This window comes from Syzygium oleosum, unplaced genomic scaffold, assembly GCF_021117445.2.
Source record: "Syzygium oleosum isolate NSW1041296 unplaced genomic scaffold, Sole_v2.1 Sole_v2.14, whole genome shotgun sequence".
Lineage (NCBI taxonomy): Eukaryota > Viridiplantae > Streptophyta > Magnoliopsida > Myrtales > Myrtaceae > Syzygium > Syzygium oleosum.
The window spans coordinates 9,711,295-9,736,192 of NW_026607498.1; the positions used below are offsets into that span (position 1 = coordinate 9,711,295).

General features: G+C 40.3%; 5 protein-coding genes across 7 annotated transcripts; 3 read left to right on the forward strand and 2 right to left on the reverse strand.

Annotated features, from left to right (window-relative positions):
* Nucleotides 1-154: 154 nt before the first annotated feature.
* Nucleotides 155-5,224, reverse strand: LOC115690279 (uncharacterized; the record flags this gene model as incomplete). Its single annotated transcript, XM_056318126.1, has 7 exons — nucleotides 155-669; nucleotides 828-949; nucleotides 1,259-1,372; nucleotides 1,795-4,014; nucleotides 4,197-4,332; nucleotides 4,409-4,450; nucleotides 5,184-5,224. Coding segments are annotated over 7 exons (2,919 nt in total), but the record flags the coding sequence as incomplete, so codon positions are not given.
* Nucleotides 5,225-9,683: 4,459 nt separating this feature from the next.
* On the forward strand, nucleotides 9,684-10,283 carry LOC115690282 (nuclear transcription factor Y subunit C-2-like). The gene has a single exon (XM_030616591.2). The coding sequence runs from the start codon at nucleotides 9,780-9,782 to the stop codon at nucleotides 10,173-10,175; it is 396 nt and encodes a 131-aa protein (XP_030472451.1). The 5' UTR covers nucleotides 9,684-9,779; the 3' UTR covers nucleotides 10,176-10,283.
* A 2,144-nt stretch (nucleotides 10,284-12,427) lies between these two features.
* On the forward strand, nucleotides 12,428-14,219 carry LOC115690281 (remorin 1.4-like). Of its 2 annotated transcripts, XM_030616590.2 has the most exons (5): nucleotides 12,428-12,800; nucleotides 13,295-13,342; nucleotides 13,472-13,559; nucleotides 13,678-13,759; nucleotides 13,875-14,219. In XM_030616590.2, the coding sequence occupies exons 1-5, from the start codon at nucleotides 12,623-12,625 to the stop codon at nucleotides 14,073-14,075; spliced, it is 597 nt and encodes a 198-aa protein (XP_030472450.1). In that variant the 5' UTR covers nucleotides 12,428-12,622; the 3' UTR covers nucleotides 14,076-14,219. The 2 variants fall into 2 exon arrangements, with proteins under 2 accessions (XP_030472450.1, XP_056174108.1); XM_056318133.1 differs by lacking the exon at nucleotides 13,295-13,342.
* Nucleotides 14,220-15,041: 822 nt separating this feature from the next.
* Nucleotides 15,042-18,227, forward strand: LOC115690295 (tetraspanin-10). Its single transcript, XM_030616612.2, has 11 exons — nucleotides 15,042-15,418; nucleotides 15,904-16,016; nucleotides 16,135-16,189; nucleotides 16,297-16,352; nucleotides 16,710-16,757; nucleotides 16,830-16,878; nucleotides 16,973-17,056; nucleotides 17,138-17,205; nucleotides 17,487-17,612; nucleotides 17,693-17,768; nucleotides 17,876-18,227. Exons 1-11 carry the CDS (start codon nucleotides 15,365-15,367, stop codon nucleotides 17,939-17,941), a joined length of 795 nt encoding a protein of 264 aa, XP_030472472.2. The 5' UTR covers nucleotides 15,042-15,364; the 3' UTR covers nucleotides 17,942-18,227.
* A 298-nt stretch (nucleotides 18,228-18,525) lies between these two features.
* On the reverse strand, nucleotides 18,526-24,532 carry LOC115690294 (probable DEAD-box ATP-dependent RNA helicase 48). 2 transcript variants are annotated; one of them, XM_030616611.2, is made up of 10 exons: nucleotides 23,381-24,532; nucleotides 22,996-23,096; nucleotides 22,192-22,247; nucleotides 21,897-22,118; nucleotides 21,535-21,741; nucleotides 21,360-21,446; nucleotides 20,867-20,962; nucleotides 19,968-20,183; nucleotides 19,586-19,768; nucleotides 18,526-19,172 (listed from the first exon to the last, which is right to left on the reverse strand). In XM_030616611.2, exons 1-10 carry the CDS (start codon nucleotides 24,508-24,510, stop codon nucleotides 18,942-18,944), a joined length of 2,529 nt encoding a protein of 842 aa, XP_030472471.2. In that variant the 5' UTR covers nucleotides 24,511-24,532; the 3' UTR covers nucleotides 18,526-18,941. The 2 variants fall into 2 exon arrangements, with proteins under 2 accessions (XP_030472471.2, XP_056174100.1); XM_056318125.1 differs by having other exon boundaries at nucleotides 19,032-19,172; nucleotides 19,510-19,768.
* Nucleotides 24,533-24,898: the final 366 nt, after the last annotated feature.

The window sequence follows — 24,898 nt, forward strand, 5'->3', positions numbered from 1 at the left end:
GGTCAAAAAATTAGTTCGGGATAAATCTGTCACAAATATACCAGTTTGGGATTTTTCGCCATATTAACCCAAAGAAAAAAGGTAATGTCACTTATACTGTGGATTGGGAAGTGCGGGATAGGTTAAACCTAGTTTTATGGATGGAGAAAGCAAATTGGAGACACAAGTGGAAGTTCCCTACACAATGTACACATGGCCATTCAGTTATTTCGGTACAATGAAAAGCTCTTACAACTTTGTATGAAGATGGTTTGTCCTGGAAGAACAAGTACCTAAATTGGAAAACCCTCGCCGCTCGTGCCCATGGCAGTTATTTGCCATGTACAAGCTTATTGACAGTCGTCCTTGCATCAAGACCCTGATTCGGGCAGAGCCAAATGCTTAGTCCTGTACACTATATCACTGGTGTGGTTCGCCGGTGTTGATCAGCTGCCGTTCTTGGCATTCTTGAGGTTTCGTAGAGCCATAACCAGCTGCTGTCGCTCGCCCTCCACCTCGGCGAACTTGAGGCTTATTTCGGAGTATCTTTCTTGCAGATCCTTGAGCTCAAGCTCCATTGCCTCGTTCCTCTCCCTCAATAATGCCGATTCAGTTGGTAGCTCGTCGGAGTTGCCGGCACTTGAACCAGAGATAAAAGCTTCATTGTCCAAAACGATATCATAATGATCCCTGGAAGTAAAAGAATATAGAATGGATCAAGTGGGGAGCATGTTTCTTGTGCCGCAAAGAATGAAAAGGTTTTTCAAAACTAAGCACCAATTGTTACCACCCCACAAATACAAAGAACATTCATACAAAATGAACTTCAGCTGGCTAATTCATTGTACCCATGGGTCGCATTGCCATTTTCTCCGAGGTTGCGTGACATATTGCCCAAATTTTCTGCTAGAGTTTCCTTTTCTTCAGGTGTCACACTTGTTGGCGTGACTTCATCAATATCTTCAGGTCTCTGCATCGAAGATGAAGCATCATATGTGATTGGAAGCATCTAAGAAGCAGGGAGAAAACTCCGTGAACTCTGAGCGGAATGCAAGTCAATAACAAAGCAGCACATATTTAGTCCTCAACACCGAATTTCTCATATCCTTTAATGAACGTGCCTAGTAGCTCGACTAATCTCCCATTGATTCTGCAAATTAGGCACGATATTACTGATTGATCTCCTGCCTGAATAACTCCAGCTGCTTGTCTCATGTAAATCTCTACTTTGCACCAAGTACAAAGCATCTCTATGCATCATAAGACAAACTAGAATTACCTTTTCTTTCAACCTGCTCTCTAACTCCTCAATTATGTTTTGCAGATCACTTTCCCTGGCGAGGAATGAATCCTTCATGGAGTCGAATGCGGCTTGCTTTGATTGGATATGGTCCTGTCAGAAGCAGAAGTACAAGAGTCAAAACATGGCAGAGAGGCAATCATGAACTAAAGTTAATCCACCGTAAGGCAACAATCGAACAGCATTCTTATTCTTACTTTGCAATAATAGAAAAAATATTGATCACAAAAGTGAAGAGGTAGAATTACCTTTTCTTTCGACCTGCTCTCCAACTCCTCAATTATGTTTTGCAGATCACTTTCCCTGGCGAGGAATGAATCCTTCATGGAGTCAAATGCGGTTTGCTTTGATTGGATATGGTCCTGTCAGAAGCAGAAGTACAAGAGTCAAAACATGGCAGAGAGGCAATCATGAACTAAAGTTAATCCACCGTAAGGCAACAATCGAACAGCATTCTTATTCTTACTTTGCAATAATAGAAATGTTGATCACAAAAGTGAAGAGGTTCCCAATACCTCAAGCAATTTGATTTTCTCCTGGAGACTTGTTAGTTCTTTATTGCTACTAGAAACTTGAGCAGGCTTATTAGTTCTCAGAGTGCCCTTTTTTCCGTCCGAAACTACTGCTCGCCTGTTCCTCTTTTTCTCGGTCAAGGTGAATGCATCTTCCTGTTTCTTGAGATCACCCTTTGGCTTGATTGCTTGTTTTCTTAGCTGTTCTTTCCCCGATTTATCTTCAAATATTGAGCTTTTCGTGTCATTATGCTGAGCTTTAAGGTTTTCCAATTCTGACTTCAAGCTTTCAATAACGATGTCCTTTTGATCTTTCATTTGCCTCGAGGAATTTAACTCCATCATTGAATCCTCCATCTCTTTCTTCATCGAAGCAAGGGCACTGACCAGCTCATCTCTTTCTGCATTTCCTTTTTCCACCGCAATCTTGGTTTCGGCGAGTGATTTTTTCATCTGTTCCAACTCTGCAGTTAGATTTTCCTCTTGATCAGAGAGGAAATTATTGTCCGTACTCAGCCTTGTTACCTCACTGTGCAACATCGTGATCTCCTGCAACAAATTTATTTTACAGTCTTCAGTCTCATGCTCCTCCTGATGTTCAAGCTGCCTAGAATTCTCGTTGATTTCCAACACCATCTGTTTGATTTGATCTGTTTTCGCTTTTATTTCCCTGAACAGCTCTTCCATTTTTGCTTCGTAATTATCTTGAACAGAAACAAGCTCTTCATTAGCTTTCTGGAGTGTTTCCTCTAGTTGACTTTTCTGTGCACGCAGTTCTCGAGCTTCTGTCAATGCTTTCGCAGTCACTGCCTCATTCGCCTCGAACGTCGACAACATTTGCATGGAGAGTTTCCTGAACTCCTCCTGTATCCTTTCAGCAACATTTGTGTATTTCCGTTTTGTCTTCTCAGCTACATTCGCATATTTTTGTCTCATCTTTCTTAGAGTCTCCTCTGCTAGGATAGCTCTTTGCTCTTGCTCTACTTTGGCACACGTTATGTCTTCAAGAGCCACTTCAAATTCTGTCACCTGCTTCTCCAATTCTCGCTCCAAGCCATTAATACACGTTTCAAGTTTGTTAATGGTTGCTAGAGCATCTGAGAGAGATTCTGATTTGCTCTTGAGGTCATTCTCCAATATTTGAATATGATTTTCCAGTTCGCTTACGTTGGTCAAACATGAAGTGCATTGATATTGCATATTCAGTTGTTCCTGGAGCTGGAATTGTTCCCATTTGGACGACATCTCGTGATTTTCCTGCCTCAATATTTCATAGTCTAGTGCAAGCTGCTCCATCTGCATCTCCAACTCATCCTTTTCCCTCTTGCAGTTAGCTATTTCGGTACGAAGGTCATTGATATTTTGATCGAGCTGGGTTGGATCATTCGCATCTGTTTGGCCCTTAATGAGCTCTATCAATGCCTTCTGGTCCTCATCTTCAACTGCTTCGATTTCTGGTCTTTCTTGATCCTTCTGCTTCAACATGTCATCTAGTTCTTTCACAGCAAGAACCAATTCAGCATTCGAATCTTGCGTCTTTTGAAGTTGCAACCTCAGATGAGCATTGACCTCCTTCTCGTGACTCAGTTCTTTTCTCAATTCTACTATGACCGCCTGCAGATCTCCGCCCTCAAAATTACTTTTGAAGGCCTTGAGTTTCTCAGATTCTTCCTTGAATGAATCCCTCTCCTCCTTCAATCTAACATTTTCTTTTGAGAGCCTTTGAGTCCTTTTGGTCTCTTTCACGATTTGCTTGCGAAGAGTTTGCAATTCCAATTCTGAAACATCTGCTTGTCTAGCCGAAGCAAATAACTCAACCTTGAGCCTTTCAACCTCATTGTGAGAAGCTTCTTGTCCTTCGCTCATTTGAAAATTCTGAAATCTAATCTTCGAGTCATCCGTACTCAAGTTGCCATCAAGATTTAACGACCACTCCCACTTCGACCTCTGATGTTCTTGTTGTGCTCTGGCTGATTCATCTGCTATCAGATTCTGAGGCACTGAGGCATAACCAAGAGATGAGAGGAAGCTAGTCGGGCTGTGTTGGATGAAGTTTCTCGCTTTAAGCTCTTGAGGCGAATTTAATCCGGAGCTGCTCTCGGAGCTAGATATTGTAAGATTTGATCCACTAGACATTCTACATAGGCCGTGTAGATCGGCAGTCGTACTTAATTGTCCTTCTGGAAGACAGTGAAGGAGAATCTGATTATTTTCCTTCGGCAACTACAATGAAAACATATCAATAACATCAGAAAAACCTTGAAGAAAACCTTATACCATGAAATTTCTGGTACTTTATCACATATAACTAAAAGACGAGACTGTTCCTGCCAAAGAAATGAATGTTTTAATTGAAAATGTTGCCACAGTTCACTGAAAGCAATTGACTTGAAATGGAAGCATACATCAAGAGAGGTAGTCTCAGCGCTTTCGTCTCTTTTTCTTTCGCTTGCTTGGGTCCTGAAGCTCTTGTCTTTCATTTTAATTTTCAAATCTTCAGCTTCTTCCACCAATCTGCAGATGTTCGGGCAACGAAAAACCCTATTCAGACGACATTATCAGAACTATAAAAACACGAAAAACTAAATAAAAATGAGAAGTAAAGCTTGTGTCTTACCTATGATCAGAAATCTTCTTGGATTCTCTGGACACAAAACCTCTGTCGAAACACAAAGAAAAATTGAGATCTAATTATTGTCATCTGCACGCATCTCAGAAATTGTGAATTCACCTAGTAACATTTTCAATTGACAGTTATAATGGTATATCATCTGCATACTATAATAGCTCATAGTATCAGGCAACTAGAGAACAATTCATTTCATACCATTGACACGCGATGAAGCGGGAGATTCTGTGATCTTCCCAGCAAGAGTCTTGAATCTCCGGCACAGTTTTCTGATCTCAAACTCGCTCTTTCGCATCACCAGGAAGAACCAAAGACACATTCATTCATTGACACCAAAACTGTGACACCTGAATCAGTTTCCCACTTTCAACACAAATGCTTTTCAATCACACAATCACATAGACCTACAGCTATTTATGTATTTACTTATCGATTCTAATTAATTAGACTTTCTGGGTTGCCTGCTTAGAACAAAAAATTGAGACAAAAAGATTTGCAAAAGGAAAAAAAATTGGAGCTTTCGGTCAAATTTGGGTGCATTGGCTTTACAAACATGACAATGCAGTCTCCCAAAACAAAACAGAGAGAAAAATTTAACAAATTTATGAGATGCGAGACCATTTCCAGTTATCACCTTCTTTTGCATTTCTGAACAAATTTATACAGACTAGTGCCATTGCATATAGAGAGAGAGAGAGAGAGAGAGAGAGAGAGAGAGAGAGAGAGAGAGAGAGAGAGAGAGAGAGAGAGAGTTTTGAGTAACCTGGAGTTGCATGAAACTGCAATCTCAAACACACACCTCTCTCATTTTGTCCTTCTCGCTTCCCCACCATTCTCTGTGCCCCGAACACCCTCCCCCTCGCCGGAGCTCATCCGCGGCATCTCCGGTCACCGGAAGCTCGAGGTCGCCGGAGAATCACCAATGCAGGCACACAGTGCGTCAATGCGGGCCAAATAAAAAGGACCCCAGATTCGCAATGCAGCTCCTTGAAGAGATATAGCACGAGTAAGCTTGAGTTCACCATAAAAAGGAGCGACCTTTACGACATGGGAACGCGGCAAGTCAGTGAGCCAAAAGACACGGATCTGAGGAGCAGCTTTCTCTGTCTTTGTGCTTGTTCTGTATGTGCATTCTGTTCTAAGCGTTCTCTCTGTCTCTCTCTCTCTCTCAGTGACAGTCTCATTCCAGTTTCACACCCAGAGAGAGGGAGCAATTCCTCTTCTTTTTATGAATTTGCTGACTTTGGTTATGGTTATATTATAAGCTAAGAAAGATTGACCAAAGTTTTGTCTTTCTGGGGAAGGAAAGGTCAGGTCTACAGAGGGAGAGAAGCTTCCATGTCATTATTAAATCAAGGTCATTCTTCAATTTCCTTCTTTATAGTATCAACAAGTGGCTTCTTATCAACCCACCAAAAAAAAACAAATGAAAAGAACAAGTGGCTTCTTCATTCACTAGGCCCCGTTACCATGTTGCCATTAGAGTCGCGATACGATTATTTTTCGTTAAATTATTCTTCTTATGACCTGAGGGGTGCCGTTAAAATATCCCGTATTCCCTGTTTTGGGGTTTACACGCTCTTTATATGTCATTATCGGCTATTAAGCTTTCGAATTCGACTTTCTAACACAGCATCGGAACCAGTTTTCATTCTGATTTATTTCACATGGCAGGTAGGGTACTGAAATTTATAAACATCGTACCGATATATTATGAAGGTTGATCAATCAAATGAAGGGTGTGAGAAAAGCTAATTGGTCCCCCACCTTCTTTTGGGTCCTCTAAATGGATCAAACCATCATACCATCCGCACTATGTGTGTCCCATAGTCATGAAAATGGATTCTTGACTCTTTAAAATGGCATTTACTTTGCATTCCTCTTTTTCTATTTGTGTGGTTGATTCGGCTTCATTTCGATGGACCCTTTTTGGCTGCAAGAGAACCCCACCAACAGTCCTTGGCCTGTTTCATAAATTTCGTGCTTCTCAGTAAGGAAAACGGACAATTTGTGGATCATATAAATTAAAATCCTCTCGACCCAAAAATAGAAAAAAAAAATTGAGAATTGCAGAATTGGGACCCTGCCCCCCTAAAAAAACGTCACGAGCAACTAATACTTCTGCTTCATGGTACTACAGAAATATCCTCGATTCACATGTGGCAACCAAAAATATTTTCATCTAAAAAATTGAAAATCAACTTGTTTAAATCTTATCAACTGCGTGTAAATTACTTTTGGATTAGACTTTCTGCAATAGAGACAGAGGCCGGACTTAATATGTTCTGTAGGGATTGTGGGCTTGTTCTGTGGACCTCCAACACTGGAGCCTTTGCGCTCGCACTCCTAGATTATAAAATGGACAAAAACAGTGTCCTGTAACCTCGCTTTAGTAAAACTTAACAGATCAAATTTATTAAACATCCACACCCGCATTCGTTTGTGTCAATGAAAATGGATTTAACTCATATATACCTTGTCTTTTTAATTATTAGATTGGTTCAATTCATCGCCTTCAAAACACGTTCTGCTTTTTTTTTTTTTCTAATTAACCATTTCTTAGTTAGGGTTATTATTTTTCGTCGATGATAACTTATTTTAGAATAGTCAATCTTTCTGCCTCGTAAAAAACACAGAGAACAACGTGGAATACTTATCGCTTAAAATTAATGACCATGCACGATTAGTCACTCAATTCTCCACTAATCAATGTCGCTCTACTACAGAAAAAAAGAGCAAGATTGACTGAGTCTATCCCATGTTAGAATATGAGAGAGAGAGAGAGAGAGAGAGAGAGAGAGAGAGAGAGAGAGAGAGAGAGAGAAAGAGAGAGAAGGGAAAGCTTCCATTAGAGGGTAAGGGAGACGCGGGTTGCTTTGAATTCCAGCTTATAACTTGGCTTCAAAGTCGAAATTGCAAGCGATTTGTGCGTGAGATCAAGGTGAGAAAAAGAGTGAAGACAAAGCCCGTCCGTGGTGCTCGCCGAGTCAAAGCCTGCGTGCGTGTGCAGACACCCGACTCCCCACCCTTTTACGCTGTCATCGTTCGGCCGCTTGACCATCCATGCCCACCAACCTCCAAGTCTAAACGAATTGGTTTTCTGTCGTCCGGATATGTTAGCTAGATACCAAACCTGAGTAGGTCCTTAAGATGCTCTATTTTGATCCTCATCCGGATCTCGGATTATCGGGTGTAAATCATCTAGAGGTGTTCCATCCTTTGGCGAAGACAAAGATACAAAGGAAATAAGGGGTATAAGGCGTGCGGGCACAAATACGTTAAAATAATGAATGCATCCGTAGAGCTCGTTAGACGGGATCGGGAAAGGCCGCAAAGGCCCCTGTAGGAGTTTCGGCTCCCTTTCTAGGTACATGCAAATGGATCGGTCTGGAACGAGTTATTTTGTCATCTCGACTGGTGCAGGCACGACCCCTTTTCAGAATCACCTTCTTCAATGGATTGTTGCTAGAGAAGAAAAGCTTCTCTCTACATTTTTGAAGTGCTTGAATCGTAACTCATACTTCCAACGTTGTGTGTTTGGTGGCAAGTCATGCCAATTCGAGCCTCATTCTTTCACAAGGACAAATAGTCTTGTGTGAAACCATAACAAAACATGACTAATTCCCACCCAAGAAGAGACAGAGAGAGAATAGTATTAAATCACGCGAAGCGAACATAATTAATTATGTCATACGAATGCTAATGCAATAGAGAATGAGAAACGTAGCGCTAATTCCAAACTTACGACGGGTGATCAACAGGGTCATGGTCACTAGATGGTCCAGTTAAACTTTGTCCAGCTCATGGTGATGGATGAGAGGGACTGTTAATCTACTTGCTAATCAATGGCCTTTCTGATTTCATTAAATGTTCCCCACTAATCAAATGAAGCCATCATCATCTTGCCTCACGACTACGTTTGGCATGGAAAGTCGCCAAAGATTAGACCTTTTATCAAGATTAAATTTAAAGCTATGTGACATTACATTAATTCCAGATCTCGGGTTTTAATAAAGGGAAAGAGACTTCGATGATTTCCCTGGGATTGCAATTGATTCCCAGCCGAAAGGATCGAATTGTGCTCATTGCCATGCCAAGCAAGAACTACGTATTGTCACAAAATAGAGATTGAAAAGCACAAAAAAATAAAAATCGAAAGCTTTATTTGGCGTAAATGAAAGCTTTCATAATTTTTTCTCAACAAGTTGCCTTTTGCTTCTTATGATGCCAAAAAAATTAAGTCCACTTTGATTCTGTTTGGGGCCCGACTAAACGTCGTTAGCATACTAATTAGCTTTAACACGCACCAATAAGGTTCTTGTCATGTGACATGCTATGTATAAATTGTCGACCAGTTTCCTAATGGTTTAAGTTTTTGAGGAAGATGATAAGCAACTGCCGCTCAAATTAGTTATTCGTGATGGGTTTCGCAACTTTGCTCATATACAATCCGTGCCTGTTATCACGTAGGGTTGAATTTTGCGCTTATAAATGAATGGCTTACATACAATACATAAATTGTTTGACCCGTTTTCTATCGGTTTAAGCTTTAGGAAGGGATGACATCGGCGTAATAGTTCCGGATCTATTGGACTCGAGCAAACCCTGAGCCTTGTTCAAGCAAGGTCTGAAGCTGATTCTGAAGCAATCAATAGATCCAATATCCGGCCATGAATGGTGTTTGCTTTATCAGTATGATCTTCTAAAACTTTTGACGACGTCTCAACTGATCTCCTCCGGTCCATCTGCATCAGATTACACTCTGGTCCATAGGGTGATCGACTTGGCTTTCTATTTTGCTCCGAGCGAGAGAAGTTGTAATTTGAACATGAATCGCGCCGCCTCCAGATCGAATGCTTGACCGCTTAGTCAATCCCTTTTCGTAATACCCTAGACATGACATGAATAAGAACCAGAACCCGACGGGCGAGATGAAGCTCATACAAACATGAGAGTCGGTAGCAATCGTTCGAGTTGAACGTACGCGTGAAAATGAGCTTTCTCTCTCATCTTATATTAAGGAAGATTACTCAAAGGTTTTCTATAATGCGATTCATTGGCAGTCAAACTTGTACCTGTTTCTCATTAGTCATAATAATAAACAAGTACGAACATGATCTGTAATTTGGCCGGCCTAATTAAACAGATGGCTTGGCCGGCCATCACTCTCTTCAGTTGCTCATCACATAAGTCATCCTCCGCAAATTTTCTCCTATATTATGGACTTGAGCTTGTTATTCTCTCACCCCAAATTACACGAGTCGTCTCGCATTAATGATCGCGATGAAAGCGGTATCAAGCCGAGGCGAACTCTAAATACTAAACAAGACGAAGAATCAGATATAAAGGGACATAAGTAATGAGGAAAGCTGGATTATACTCAAGAATATCATCATCATCCAGTGGTAGGAGCGGGAGTCAGCAGCATTCATTGCCGTTGGCCAGGATCAAGAAGATCATGAAGAAATCCGGCGACGGCGTGAAGATGATCTCGGGCGAGGCGCCGATCGTGTTCTCGAGGGCTATCGAGCTGTTCATCGAGGAATTGACCAGGAAGTCGTGGGTGTTGGCCGCAGAAGGTAAGAGGAGGACGCTCCAGAGGGACGACGTCGTGTCGGCGATCCACGGCACCGATGTGTTTGATTTCCTGGTGGACTTGGTTTGTGTTTCTGATCAACAGAACAAACGAAGGGAGAGTCCAGTCGAATCCGAGACCGAGACGGTGGGATCAAAGAGGCCCAAAGTTGGACCATGATTCAATTCAACTGTACATAGCAATGGACAGCTTTTACCAGTCAAAACATTTTTTTTTGTATGCTTGTTGGAGTTTATATCAATGTAGGCATCTTGTATATACTATTTGACTTCCTAAATTCGAAGAACTATTTCGTTGCTTTTCTCAAATTAACAGGATGGCATTTTTTTTATAATGTCCTCATGCATTGGTTAATCCCTGATCTTTGAGAAATCAAAGAAAAAATGGTAGGATGATGCCATATATATCCACGTAAGAATGTATTTTATGAATTTAGTATATACACAAGACTCAATCTGAATTGTTGGATTTGATGAGAGTCGTCATCTTTAACGGTTTGAGTTCTATTTCATATATATACTGAACCCACATAATAATTTCTCAATGAAGAGACAAGGGTACAACTAGGGTAAACCATGGATTTTGATTCCTTCCTTTCATGGTCATCTTAGACTTGTCCGTGATTTTGGATACTGGACAGAAACTACAGAGCCTACAAACCATTGAAAGAGTCTCTCGTTGACTGCGACATAAGATCATGCGTTTGGTTCTAGCTAGTGTAGAGTGGCTGGATCTAGTTCGTTTAGTTTTGTGTGGTGTTGTATGATCAGATTATCTTTTGAAAATTGACAGCATATGCAATAGATGAGATCTAGGGTTGTTGAAAGGCTTTCCGCACCAAGTTGCGTGGTACTAAATTTCCCACCTTTGCTATATCAAATCAATAAATTTCCCAAAAATTCATCCTAAACAATTGTACCATGGTTATTAAGGAAATAAAATTTGTAGCCATGGAAGCATTAGGAGTGATCTTTTTTTTCCTTTTTCTAAGAGATGGGTCGAACCCACAATGTCGTCGGTCATCATGAACTTACATCATCCAAATGGGTCAATCATCGGCAAAGTCGCAGCTGCATTATTATTTGACCAAGCAATAAAAAGACGAGTATCAAATGAAAGTCCTTGTATCTCCTCAATCAGGATCATATAAAATCTAACCAAAAAATTTGGACTAGCAGGAAAAACAGACAAATCAACTGATCATGAAATTTAATGATCAGATGTTGCACATGAGATAAACTGGGGCAAGACTTGGCTCTAATACCGCGTTAGAATGTCCAACTTAAAAACTTAAGCTAATAGGAAGGAGGCCATATGTATATAAAAAACATATAAATCTCGTAAATGAGCGTCGTGGGATAATCTAACAAATCGAAAGCAATTTTGGCTTAAACTAAAAAATATCGTCTCGACCTGAACATCCTTAACTATACATCGATGATTAGACCTACCACACTATAATAACATTGACAAAAAAATGGAAATAATTTGCGATGATTTTTTCATAAAGGTACTCTTCTATGATGCTCAATCTCTAGACATATGTCTAAACACATAGAACTTATGCTTTGAGCATTCTACTCTCAAATAAGAGATAGGGCCGTCCTCAATGCTGGGCCTGACGACCTATTTTCCTTAGCATGCATGACAAGCGTCATTATCTTGCTAAGTTTCCAACCCCACCTATTTTTGTCCTCTTTTCTTTCTTATTTAAATCGAAGCTCCTTGTTGGAAAAGCTTTACTACGAGATCATCACTAATTAATTGCATCATCTTTTGATTAGCGACTCCCGTTGCTTAAGGGTGTAAAACATATGCTTTACGAGGATTTTTACCGATGCTGAAAGCAATATACATCAAGCAAGGATGGCGTTCAAGCAATTTCCCTTTTTCCTCCTGACTTACAGGATGAATGTGCGTTGACTTTTACCTTAAGGAGACCAAACATTGAGATTTTTTAAAAGTGAAATCGAGATGACTAAGTTGATTCTCATTATTGGGAAAGCTGGAAATAAAGGAGTAACATATGATGACCAACCATCATTAAGTTAGCATTTCTGGCATTCAAAACCATATCCATCTTTTATTGGCAAGAGATTAATTATTGAATATCCTAAAAATAGAAAAAAAATTAATTTTTTTAGCACCATACCATATTGATTCATGAATTTCTTTAAAAGCACCTAAGGGTAGTTTCACCTTTTCACCCAATTTACGGTTCCTTTCCAAGGTTGCACCATTGTCAAAGGACAAGTGGCACATGCTTGGTATGTAACATCTCTGTTTGATAAAGTCCCAAGTATTAAAAATAGGAAAATACTAAAACAAAAAGGACCAATAATTTTTTCTTCTGACGTTCACACCAAGGTAGTAATAGTGAGTAATCAACCATATAAATCTTGGTCTTTTGTCTTATTTTTACCATACTTGCAACCACCTAGGAGTTTCCAGCACTATCGAGAACAGCCTCTTTCCTTTTTTTTCTCCTCTCTCTTGACTCTTGAGTTTTCGGTTCAGTGCTTCATTGCTGTGTCTGGAACTTTTTCATCGACTTTTTCTTTTCCTTCTTTTGACAAGTTTCGGGGGCTAAATTGAAGGAGTAACTGATGGCAGAGGAGCAGAAGAAAGCTGAATCTGTGGCACCCCCACCCCCACCACCAACACGACCACCACCACCACCTCCTGTAGAAAGAACTTCTCGTGCTGAGCAAGAAGAAAAAGAAGCTCCTGAGAAGTATGTTTCATCAGCTGTTGCTGAGAAATATTCACCTGCAGTCCCTCAAAGTAATTAAAATCTCTCTCTCTCTCTCTCTCTCTCTCTCTCTCTCTCTCTCTCTCTCTCTCTCTCTCAGTAATCCACATGAGGATGTTACGCAAACTTTGAGGATTATGGTCTCGTTTACTTTTCCAAATGATTGTGGTTCTGAATAAACAATTTGGTTCATTGTGGGAAGCTGTAAGATCAGTAGTCCTAGTTTTGTTGATTGTTTTCAATGTTCAGGTAATGTCAAGAAGAACATATTAATGTTTGAATGGATGAGCAGATGATGGAAAGATTGTAAATTGAGTAAAGTACCTTTCATACTAGGTTAGAAACTGGTAGGTTGATCTTGATTAAGTTTGGACTGATTGTCTTATAATAACAGTACATATCATGAGATACAGCATTTGAACAAGAAAGAACCAAGAAAATTGTTTAGAGTTGGACATCCACTCAAACCCAAATTCATCCGTTGCAAAAAAATCTTGTCTTTAGTCTAGAATTTTGCTGTTTGCAGAGGTAGCAGATCCTGTGGAGAAATATTCAGGGGGATCATTTGATAGAGGTATATTTTGAGAAAATTTATTTTAACAAAATTGGACATCTTTTTTCTTTTTTCATCCATTCGCCTAGATTTCACTTTGAACAGTGAATACTTTTACGCAATCTCTGCTTATACTGTCTGTGTTCTCAGATGCTGTTCTTGCAAGAGTTGAAACGGAGAAAAGACTGGCCTTGATCAAAGCTTGGGAGGAGAGTGAGAAAACCAAAGTAGAGAACAAGTGAGAGCCCACAATTCCTCACTATATATAAAGCATTTATGACATTAGAATCAGAGTTCTGAACTGCCTGTTCTGTGCTCGGTGTCTCAAATTATACTTGGATTGAATTTTGAAACAGGACATATAAGAAGCTCTCAGGCATTGGATCATGGGAAAACACTAAAAGAGCAGCTGTAGAGGCAGAACTAAAGAAAATCGAGGTAATTATGTCTTCGGCATTGCCTTAATAAAACACTAAACTGAAGCATAAGAAACACCGAAACAGAGCCTATTAAATCGGTTTTTTTGCTAATATTTTTGCGCAATGACCTACAGGAAAAACTGGAGAAGAAGAAGGCTGAGTATGCAGAGATGATGAAGAACAAAATAGTCGAGATTCACAAGGCAGCGGAAGAGAAGAGGGCGATGGTCGAAGCCAAGAAAGGCGAGAGTTTCCTCAAGATCGAAGAAACTGCGGCGAAGTTCCGCGCCACTGGCTATACTCCTAGAAAGCTTCTGGGTTGCTGCACCGGCTAAAAGTTCCCATGGACCGAAAATTCTTAGTCGAAGTTACAAAAGAAAATTATCAAAATAAATGGCTTGTCCATGTGATTCTGCATTTTGCTTTGTTCTTTGCCGTGCTCATGATATTTCTTGTGTATAGGCATTATCATTTCAGTTCGTGTGGTTTTGGTGTGACAAAATGGATTTGTAAGGTGATCTCACCTGTATTCACAGCGCACGGGGTACTCACCTTCCATGACCAAGAAAGGAGGGAAGCAAGGTCTACTGGGTATTAAATTGGACATGGAGAGTGAGGCGAAAATAACCATGTATAAATCCAATATAAATCATGTACATGAATGGCGACTTCTGCTTTATAAAGAAGAAAGGTTTAAATGGTTTTTTTTAACGAATGCTCTTCGGACACTTATTCAACACAAAATAGTGATTATATTAAAACATGAGAAAAAATTTCATTGAAAAATATGAACTTTTCTCAATTGTTTGCTTAACAAATGCACCGAAAGCTATCCAAGCTAGAATGTCGAGTGTAAAAAAAAAATAATTTGACTTCAACTTATTAACTTACATACCCACTTATGATAACAGGTTGTTTGATCGATATGGTCAGATCGCAAGACTCGTGATCATATCTAATTTAAAAACCGAGTGAGCTGCCTCAAAAATGAAGAATGGTTCGCCAAATGCGGAAAAGTATTTCATGTGTCGATTACACGACTGATGCGGTACATCATGTTCCATTAATGTGCGGCATCCCATATTATTTCTTCCAAACAATGCACCTTTAACGTAACTGTTAAAGGGATAGATTCCAAATTGACTCCTCTGTAGCATGACGCGAGATGATCTCTCTTTGTGTCCGAGTCACATTACAGGAGTCAACCTGGCTGATTGGTTGACGTGATGACCGGAAGAAAGGTTATGTTGGTTGATGATAAAAGCAGCTGGGGAGAGAGATAAAAGAACATGAACATGGATTGTCCCTGTGGAATCAGCAATAATGCTTCTTTTTTCCTCTGTTATCTCTGTTGGGGGAAGGGGACATGCTGCGACCGCGTGCCAGTAATCTTGGCTTTTGGACATGAATGCCCTTGTCTCCTCCATCCATCCCACAAATAACCCCACAAGCGAACAGCCTCTCTTTTCTCTTCCCTTGCACTGCAAGCGGCGTTTCTGCTCCCCAGGAACATCTTCCATTACACGTAGCCGGAGCGGCACACCCGTTTCTCTCTTTCTGTGTCTCTTGTTGTACGAGTTCAGAGAGAGAGAGAGAGAGAGAGAGAGAGAGAGAGAGATTATAGATGGGTGTCGGAACGAGCACGTTTGTCATCAGATGGATCAACTTCATCACTATGGTATAATTTTTGTTCCCTTCTGGCTTTGAAGTCAGGATTCCCCTCAAAGTAACCTCCTTTATGTTATTTACTTGCAATGTCAGGGTACCCATTTGTTTGTTCTTCACTTTTCGACGGCTTATGCTCATGTTTTTGCCATTTTCCCACTGTTTCTGTGACTAGGTCATGGTGTCACTCGGAATGCTGCTCTCTTTGTCGTGCGCATTCTTTAATTTTCTGCAAATTCCTGTCTTTTTTTCGCTTGTAAGGCTTTCTAGCCATCGGTTATTTCGGATTGGGTACTTGTAATTTAGTTGTCCGGTATGCTGAAGCTCCGGTGAGGGATTTTGCAATTGCAGCAACGTTTGTTCTTTTAGGTGACTTCATTGACTGAGTGCTCCGGAGTAATTTCGTGAAAATATCAAAGTTCCGTGCAGAAGTGGTAGAGGGATGGAAATGTGTGATCTTGATTCAGGCGTGAATTCTCTGTTTGCTTGTTGGTGCAGCTTTTGGCTATAGCTGTTATAGGGTTTGGCGTGTGGATGAGTACTCATGATGACAACTGCCGAAAGTCCCTCACTCTTCCTGTTCTGGGTCTTGGGGCATTTATATTCATAATGTGAGTTTTCTTTGCTCTTGTTCTTAATATAATCTGCTATAATTCTTAGTTTAGTATTCCTCTCCATTGCTTTTTATCACTGATATGTGATGGATTGCTCGTTGGTTTCGACTTTCAGATCAATAATCGGCTTTCTTGGTGCATTGAAGAACAACTCGATACTGTTGTGGGCTGTATCCTTATCACATTCAGTGGACATTTTCATCTCAAGGGACAACTGCTGTTTTTCCCTTGAAAATTTTTTGCCCTTTTGCAATGATCTCAACTTGACACTATACAGTACTTGATATTGTTATGCCTGATATTGGTGGGAATCCTTGTGTTCACCGTGCTAGCGTAAGTATATCTTACAAAAGCCATGGTTGATCTGTATTTTATGCTTCATGAGCTGGGGCAGGCTTTTAGATTTTGGGAGAAAAACTTATTATAATTTAGCAGAATGATGCTCTGCCATTATTTGAAAATGGGTTTGCTAACTGAGTTTACAAGCTACCGGTATTCTCTTTTTTCAAGTTTATTAAATTTTTACTTTCAAAAGATCTGTACATTCTATCAAAGCTTGAAAAATAACTATTTCACATACTAATACTTCAGATTCAATTTTGAGTTGAAATTCTAAATAAATAATTTCACAAGTTTCCTATCCTAATCCTGTATTGACTTGGATGCTGAAATACTTTTGTGCATTTTTAGCTTCATTGTGACAAACAATGGTTCGGGGCACAGCGTAGCCGGTTTAAGGTAAGCATTCATTTACTTTATCTGACAGCATCAGAGTTGAACAACCCTATTCACATAACTGTGTCTTCTCAGGTACAAAGAGTATCAACTTCAGGATTACAGTTCATGGTTTCTAAAACAAGTGAGTGTTGTATTTTAAACGTGCCTTTATTATGTTGCATGCCATTCTTCTGCTAATTGTTATAACTTAGACTCAATTTGGCTTTTTTATTCAGTTAAACGATGCCCATAACTGGGAGCGCTTGAAGAGTTGTCTTGTGAAGTCTGAGGACTGCAATGACTTATCGAAGAAATATAAGGTCTAATTTGTCACTTAGGGTTCTGATTGGTCTAAATGATTGTATTGACATCATTTGAGACTATCTGCTTTGTGATTCCAGACTCTCAGACAATATAAATCAGCAAAATTAACCCCAATTGAAGCTGGTTGTTGCCGACCTCCATCTGAGTATGTGCCTTTGTTGTCTTTCAACTGTAAAAGATTCTTTTTCCTCATTCCCCTCCTTGCGATAGACCCCTACTATAGGGATTTGATATCCATCTCAAATTTACCTAATTATATTTGCAGAATTTGAAAAGATAGGTAACAAATCAGGAAATGGAAGTTCATGCTGTTATGTCAAAGAAAAAGTTCATGCTGTTTCTTCTTGGAATTCTTTGAATGACTGGTAGCAAAAGTTGTTAGTAACTGATGTAAATCTTTTTCTTGTGAATCTACTTTTGTCTTAGATGTGGTTACCCTAGCATGAACGCGTCGTACTATGACTTGAGCTACCACCCCGTTAGTTCCAACAAGGACTGCAAGCTCTATAAGAACTCCCGAGCTGTGAAGTGCTACAATTGTGATTCGTGCAAGTAAATCTCTTTGCTTTAGTGCTTGCTTTTCTTATTTCTCCCTCTGTTAGGATATGTCTGACTGTCACTTGCTGTCTTAGGGCTGGAGTTGCTCAGTATATGAGGATTCAGTGGAGGGCGGTTGCAATTTTCAACGTTATCCTGTTCGTTCTCTTGGTAAGGCAAACTGAATCAGAAGATAAAGGGTTCTAAATTCTTATTTAGATGTTCTAATTGTTGTTTTTATCCTGATTTTCTTCTTTTCACCAATTGCACTTCTCCAGTCAGTGATTTATTTCATCGGATGCTGTGCGAGGCAAAATGCTGCCCGGAACCGCTCTAAAACTTGAGAAAAAATAGGCTTATAATTGGAAAAAGGACTCGCTGTTGCCAAAAGTCGAGTTCTCTTCAAACAAGATTATCTGAGAGCGAGCCAGTGTCATTCTTTTACACTAGATAATATGTCGGGTTTGTTTCTTCATCGAGATTTCTTTTGCGAATGCAAACATGTTCCTTGTGAGCTTGTAGTCGAAGTATGAATTGAAAACATTTGAAGGTTTCAAATGCTTCTGTAATTCATCTGTTGTTGTCTTGTGGAAGGAATATTCATTCGTTAATGTAAGTCGACTTCATCTTCGTTTCTCTTCCTACTTTTTGAAGATGTGTGCAACGAGAGATTCATTTGTCAATTGCAATATTTAGGAGAATTTTGATATTTGATTTGTGAAAGCGGTAGCTCCACGAAGACTTTTCACGTGTAATGAGAAATCAGTAGTTGAAGAGAACAAATTATATGTTAAAGGGGCAATTTAAAGAGTCGATCTCTTTGGTATGTTGTTCGCACAGTTTACCCATCTTTCACTCGGCAAAAAGTAAAATTTGCACAAAGAAGTGAGTAGCACCAATGTGTAATTCTAAATTCAAAGTGCCAAGCTACCACAGAATGGGTTAATAAACATAATATGAATGAAGTCATTCAGTACATTGAGCCCTGTGTATCGATTTAACAAGTGTTGATATAAGGTTAAACGCTAATGCAAGTGCAAGATAGCTCTTAAATCTAGTGGCTCCACACTCAAGAAGCTCTACCACAGTTTCCAGGAAATCTATGGCACATCGGCAGGACAAATGAAACAGGGAGCTCGAAGATGACAACCATGCTGGCAGAAAAGAAGCACAATATCAGAAACACAGCGTCTCCAGATTGATTAACCCTGGTTGATCACTTTCTTCTTTATCAATGACAAGCACTGTTCTCTCATAAAAAAAAGTTAGATGAATAAGACACCGAATCGACATGAAGAAGCCATTTCATCTTTATCCAAGACTCGGTCGTTACTGAGACAAGGATCATTTGCGGACACGGATGCCGGAAATATCCTTTAAACCCATTTTCAGTGCTGTCTTTCGGAATAGCGCAGGAGGATTTTTCAAACCAATGGACTCGCAGAATCGGTTGGCTAGCTCTACAAGTGTTGTTTTGTCTCTGCCAATCTCCCTGATCGAGTTATAGTAGCCAAGCCAAGCATGGTATGCTGCTTCTTTGACACTTGTATCAACTTTTGCCATCGAGTCCTCCATCTGCAGCAGAGATAATCTAAAGCATGACAAGAAGGAAGGCGAGCCAAACTTGTTATTAAAAAAAAAAAAAAAGAGAGTCAAAAGCCAGAAGAGAAGCATTTGTGGAATTGATCTTTTGATTGTGAGTGAAACAATCATTATGCTTATCCCGAGAAAGAAGAAGGAAGAAACTGTCAGTAATTTTACCTGCAAGGATGATACCCCACTAAGAAAAGCCTATATTGTCCCTTTGATCACTTATTCTAAACGCGAGTAGAAATATATTATTAACATTACAGTGTGGGTTAGGATATTTAAACATCAACTTATCAAGCATGACAGCAGAAGTAAAAGCTACTCCAATCAGGTTCCATGAGCAACATTTACATATAAGAAGCACACAAGTATCAAGGAAGAATGGAGTAGATGAAAACCTTGACTTTGACATCTGGATCCACAGATGGTACAGGGATTCTATCAATGGGCAGATCTTTCACTTCATCCAGGAAATATTTCTCCCACGGTGCAAGCAACAAAATACCCGCTCCTTCTTTCCCTTCCCGACCTGTTCTCCCAAGACGATGTATATACTGTTCTCTGTCAGAGGGTATACCCACCTGAATTGAACTCAATATTACTCCCAGAAGATGGAATGACGATGCGGACAAACTTAAAATGCCGGCAAAATTCATGATCATCCTTCCTTAAGATTTGCTCAGAAATTAAGTTCAATGATAGCACCAGCCATCTATCAATTAAAATATTCGATTATTTAACCAGAAAAAGTATATTAGACTCTCAAACTTACTAGCATACCTGAAGGACCAATGTAACATCGGGGTAATTAATTCCACGGGATGAAACATCAGATGTGACAAGTATCAGTCGCTTTGATTCCCGAAACTCGTCATATATGCGAGTTCTGTAAAGTTGAGGCTTCCTAGAATGCATCTCTCTAACATTCATCTTCATTTCCCGAAGAAGTAAATATAGGAGCGATGTTACCATCCCCGTCGTACAGAATACAATGACCTGAGCACAGTGATATTGTTAAACGGGTATAAAATAACATCATTAAAATAAGGGTTAATACACGAAAAACCCTAAATGTACACTTGTGACACATTTACCCAACTATTTTTGACCATAAAACAGAAATGACAATTTTACCCGAACTATTTTTTGACAAAACCTAAAGTATACGACAATTTTACCGAACTAATTTTTAATATTATTTATTTATTTTTTGAATTTTTTTTTTTTTTCTTTCTTTTCTTTTTTTCATTTTCAAACTGCGTCGCCGTCCAAGGCGGGCCGGCAAGGGCGACCTCGCCTAGGCGCCCTCGCCGACGCAGCGAGGGTCGCCTCGCGGATCGCGAGGCGACCTCGCTGCGATACCTTGCTAGCGAGGGCCTCGCTCGTGCGATCGCAGAGTTTGAAATGAAAATAAAAGAAAAGAAAAGAATAAAAATAAATAAAAATTCGAAAAAATAAAAATATATAATATTAAAATTTTAATTCAGTAAAATTGTCACATATTCGGTTAGGTTTTGGTAAGGTAAAATTGTCACTCTTTGGGGTTTTGGTGTCAAAAATAGTTCTGTCCAGGTACATTTTTATGGTCAAAAATAGTTTGGGGTAAATGTGTCACAAGTGTACCGTTTAGGGTTTTTCGTGATATTAACCCTTAAAATAAAGAATATTACCATTGATACCTTGTAATCAGGTGCCTCCAAAATATGCTCCTTGAGAAAATGATAAACAACTTGAAAATGCATGTCATGAGGAGCAACTACATAAGACTGCTTAACCTGCAACAACAGGTAAAAAATGTGTCCAATTGATCAAACATAAAGTGGAACTATGGATACATGACACAGACAATATGATCCTCATGCTCCTCATAATCAGATGAAAATAGTAAAAGAGTGAGAAATGAAATAAATATGGCAGTATATTAATCCATCATTAACACACATGCTTGTGTTGTAACCACCACCCACACTTGGAATATAATACATGACTACAAGTAAAGGGCAATCTCGGCTCACTCATAGTTCCATATTTACTGTGTACCAATATGCCTGCTCATGGTGACCGTCAGAATGACCATGGCAACCTTAATAGCTTGAGACAAGACCCAGAGAGAAATTTAGATGTCTTAGACTACTTATGATGATCAACATTCAGCAGAACACCACAAACTACCTGGGCATGAGTCTCCACACAACCGACACCCACAGTGTCAATGAAAGAATGTTCTCTTTTTAAAACAAGCTGAGATATCCGGCGAACCTGCAGTCATAATGAATCACAGAAATGTCATGATAAGCAGAGTATCTATGATTCCAAGATCCAAAGAAGAAATAAGGATCAATTTTACCTCTTTTGGCATGGTTGCAGACAATAGAAGAGACTGTCTTTGACGAGGAAGACAGTCAACAATTTTCTCCATGTCTTTGCGGAATCCAAGGTCTAGCAAGTGGTCAGCTTCATCAATTATGAGCATTTTCAGCCCCATCAGACGCACGGATATACCGGATTTATTCTCTACATGATCCAATAACCTACCAGGAGTTGCAACAATTATCTGCAGTAGGTTGAGGAGAGATTATATTTGATGCATCAAGTTCAAGGAATGTCTACATACGTGCATCCGTCTATTTTTACACTGCATAGATATCCAATCTCAAAAAATGATACTTTACTTAGAAAAAAATTCGGGACATGCATATGAAGGCTAACCTCGCATGACTCAGATTCCAAACGTTTCTGGTCATCTTTGAAACGTGCACCTCCGACAAGTGTTTGCACACCAATACCATCATGGTACTTTAGCAAAGCTCTAGCTTCTGCAGCTATCTGACTGGCAAGTTCTCTTGTGGGGCAAAGAATAAGAACATATATTGGGGGCACCCGCTGAGTTTTATTGCTATGTGACTTTAAAACTGTTTCAATAGCAGGAAGCTGTTGAGTATAAACAAAAGCGTTGTGGAACTTGATGAAATGAATGATGATAAGAAAGGAGCAGCGATCCTACCAAAAAAGCTACACTTTTCCCAGTTCCAGTTTTAGCTTTGACCACAGCATCCTTGCCTGTCACAGGTCAGACACTAAAATCATCATCTACCAACATAGGATCTTAGCATTAACAGGGGAAGATAATGTATTGTACGGGTAAAGCATAATAAAAAAAGTGTACAAATATAATATTCGGAAATGAGAAATCTATTTGTGCGTTAACGCATTATCATTTTCACACTTTCTTATATTTGCATAATTACAACACTTAAACATTTGAAATTGAAAGAGAAATTTGAATCAAGAAGGAAGAAATGGAGAAGAAGCCAACTGCCAGCCGAAATTGAAAATGGTGATTAGGCCAAAACACGAAATTAAAAATGGTGAACCAAGCTGTAGATCTAATTACAGGGTACAAAATAGAGACAATCAGAATTATCAATAGATTGGCAACCACGGAATCATGAAGAACCTTTAAAATCTTGTCTCTTTGAGACCTAAACTGCAGAACAGATCAAAGTATGTAAGCATTTCAACTACTTGACCATCTTTTGCCTTATCAACTCATAAGCTCCCAGTTGTCGGAAAATTTAGCATCTTGCTGACTCACAAGGCAAACGGAACTCATCCGCCAAATATCATAATTGCTCTATGGCTAATGCATGGAAATGGGATGATGAATTGTGTAAGCTACTCTTTGTGAAGTAATATGTTATTAGGAGATCTGAAACCCAGCAACTTATACTTGTGCTTTATCAATGTGCTGATTTAGCCCTAAAAAAGGCAACATAGTGATTAATATACAAGATAAGGTAGCTACTACCATCAAGTGAGAGCGTAGCTTCCTGCACTTTGGTCATTCGAACATACCCAGCTGATGAAAGAGCCTTAATCGACCATGGTGATATGTCACATTCATCAAACCTGGAAAAAGGAAACACAAAAATGACCAGAGGGCACACAATAAAACCCACAGTTGAACCATCATTTGATCCAACAGCTTTGAACTTTTTCATTTCAAGAAATTCAGTGAACTGATGAGCCGTCTTTTGGAAACAAAATCCCATACATCAACCAATCCACTCATTTTTCATGTAATAATCTTCTGTGCACTCAATTACACTGTTCTATGCCACTCAAACAATTACACGGGAACTAAAGAAATCGATTTTTGACTTGATATTCATATGGAGAAAGGCCTATTATACCTTTTTTGAGTTAAAATGGAAACTTCGTCCACGTCTTTACCCTGATTTTCTGCCAATTTCTTCTTGCTAAGCTCATGCCTAATCAACTCTACATGTTGTGAAAAATTAGTCTCTTCCTCGACAAACTTCAGCGGCACCCTCTTCTTAATCTTGATATCATACTTCCCGAGAGAAGCGCTACTTCCCCTCTTCCTCATGTTTGTGCCTCCATTCATTTCCTCCACCTCATCCCGCGACCCATCTCCACCCGCACTCAATCTTGGCCACCTCAAATTACTAGCTTGGGGCCTTCCCACATCATCTGCCATGTCAATCTCTGATTCGTCATCACCAGAAGAAGTATCACTATCATTCTTGAAATACACCCTTTTCCTTTGCCGTGAAAAGTTCCTACTTTTCATAAAACCACCAACACTCCTCGAATCCTCAAAGTCTGCCCGATTAGCCTCCAAACCATGCGACGATTTAAATCGATCATCCCTTGAATTACCGGCCGAATCACTCTCGCTCGAGGAACTCTCATTTCTCCGGAACCTCCTATTACTCACCACCGAGTACTTCCTACTCGCCACATGATTGGCCCCACCAAAACCTCTCCAATCCACATCCTTGCCATTACCAACAACAACACCACCATGCCCCTCCACCAACTTCCTCAAATCAATCGGCGACCTGATCGGTCCCGACCGCACACTCGCCGGCCGCATCGGCGGCGGCGGCGGCGGCGGGGGATCTTTCGGCGGACCGTCGTCCTCATTCCACAAGTCCTCCGCCCCTTCCTTCATGAACCGGTCGGCCAGGGCCTTGACATGGTCCTTCGGGGACATGGGGCCATGGGTCGCCGCCGGATCGCGATCCCCCGATGCGTCCGGCCCGCCGGCGATGCTCGCCCTGATCTCGGACCGAACCCGAGCCTGGTAGAGCTGCTTCTCCTGCTCGAGGAGCCGCTTCTCCTTCTCCCTGGCCTTCTTCTCGTGCATCCGCTTCCACTGCCACTTGTTCAAGCCGCCCGGGAACGTGCGCGGCCCCCCTCCCATGGACCTGGAGAAGATGACGCTCGAGAGGCTTCCGGAGCATTCCAGAAGGCTCGAGAGGCGGAAGCGATGCTCGCGAAGGAGAGACGAGAGCATGATTGCGAGTTTCGCTCGCTGAGGTTTTAGGGTTTTAGCGGGAAGAAGACGAAGAAGAAGAATAGACAGGGTTTAAGGGCCATTTTGGTAATTTAAGAAGCGGGGAATTTTCAAGCCGGCCCTTGAATTTTGTTTTAATTATCATTGGACCCCTACAAAGACGAGGCTTCACTTTTTGAGGCCCCTGATGAGTGGTAACTCTTTTTGGGGTACGATTGACCCAAAATTAAGAAAGGGGGTGGGTCTTTTCAATAATCAGTATTAGACCTGATCAAATGAGCGGATCGGATGGATATCGAGCATCAAAACAGCAGAGTGAATAGATTTGCGAGTTCTACTTCACCAATCTGCTTCTTGTGGCTAAACAATTATGCATGGCTAATCAAGA

Excerpts from the sequence above, each read along its gene's own strand:
- LOC115690282 (XM_030616591.2), top strand. The coding sequence starts at position 9,780 with ATGAGGAAAGCTGGATTATACTCAAGAATATCATCATCATCCAGTGGT.
- LOC115690295 (XM_030616612.2), top strand. The coding sequence starts at position 15,365 with ATGGGTGTCGGAACGAGCACGTTTGTCATCAGATGGATCAACTTCATC. Across the intron at positions 16,190-16,296 it reads ACTCGATACTGTTGTGGGCT|TACTTGATATTGTTATGCCT; the intron begins GTATCCTTATCA and ends GACACTATACAG. Across the intron at positions 16,758-16,829 it reads CACAGCGTAGCCGGTTTAAG|GTACAAAGAGTATCAACTTC; the intron begins GTAAGCATTCAT and ends GTGTCTTCTCAG.
- LOC115690294 (XM_030616611.2), bottom strand. The coding sequence starts at position 24,510 with ATGCTCTCGTCTCTCCTTCGCGAGCATCGCTTCCGCCTCTCGAGCCTT. Across the intron at positions 23,097-23,380 it reads TCCATTTTAACTCAAAAAAG|GTTTGATGAATGTGACATAT; the intron begins GTATAATAGGCC and ends TCCTTTTTCCAG. Across the intron at positions 19,173-19,585 it reads ATCCAGATGTCAAAGTCAAG|ATGGAGGACTCGATGGCAAA; the intron begins GTTTTCATCTAC and ends TCTCTGCTGCAG.
- LOC115690281 (XM_030616590.2), top strand. The coding sequence starts at position 12,623 with ATGGCAGAGGAGCAGAAGAAAGCTGAATCTGTGGCACCCCCACCCCCA. Across the intron at positions 13,560-13,677 it reads AAAACCAAAGTAGAGAACAA|GACATATAAGAAGCTCTCAG; the intron begins GTGAGAGCCCAC and ends ATTTTGAAACAG. Across the intron at positions 13,760-13,874 it reads CAGAACTAAAGAAAATCGAG|GAAAAACTGGAGAAGAAGAA; the intron begins GTAATTATGTCT and ends AATGACCTACAG.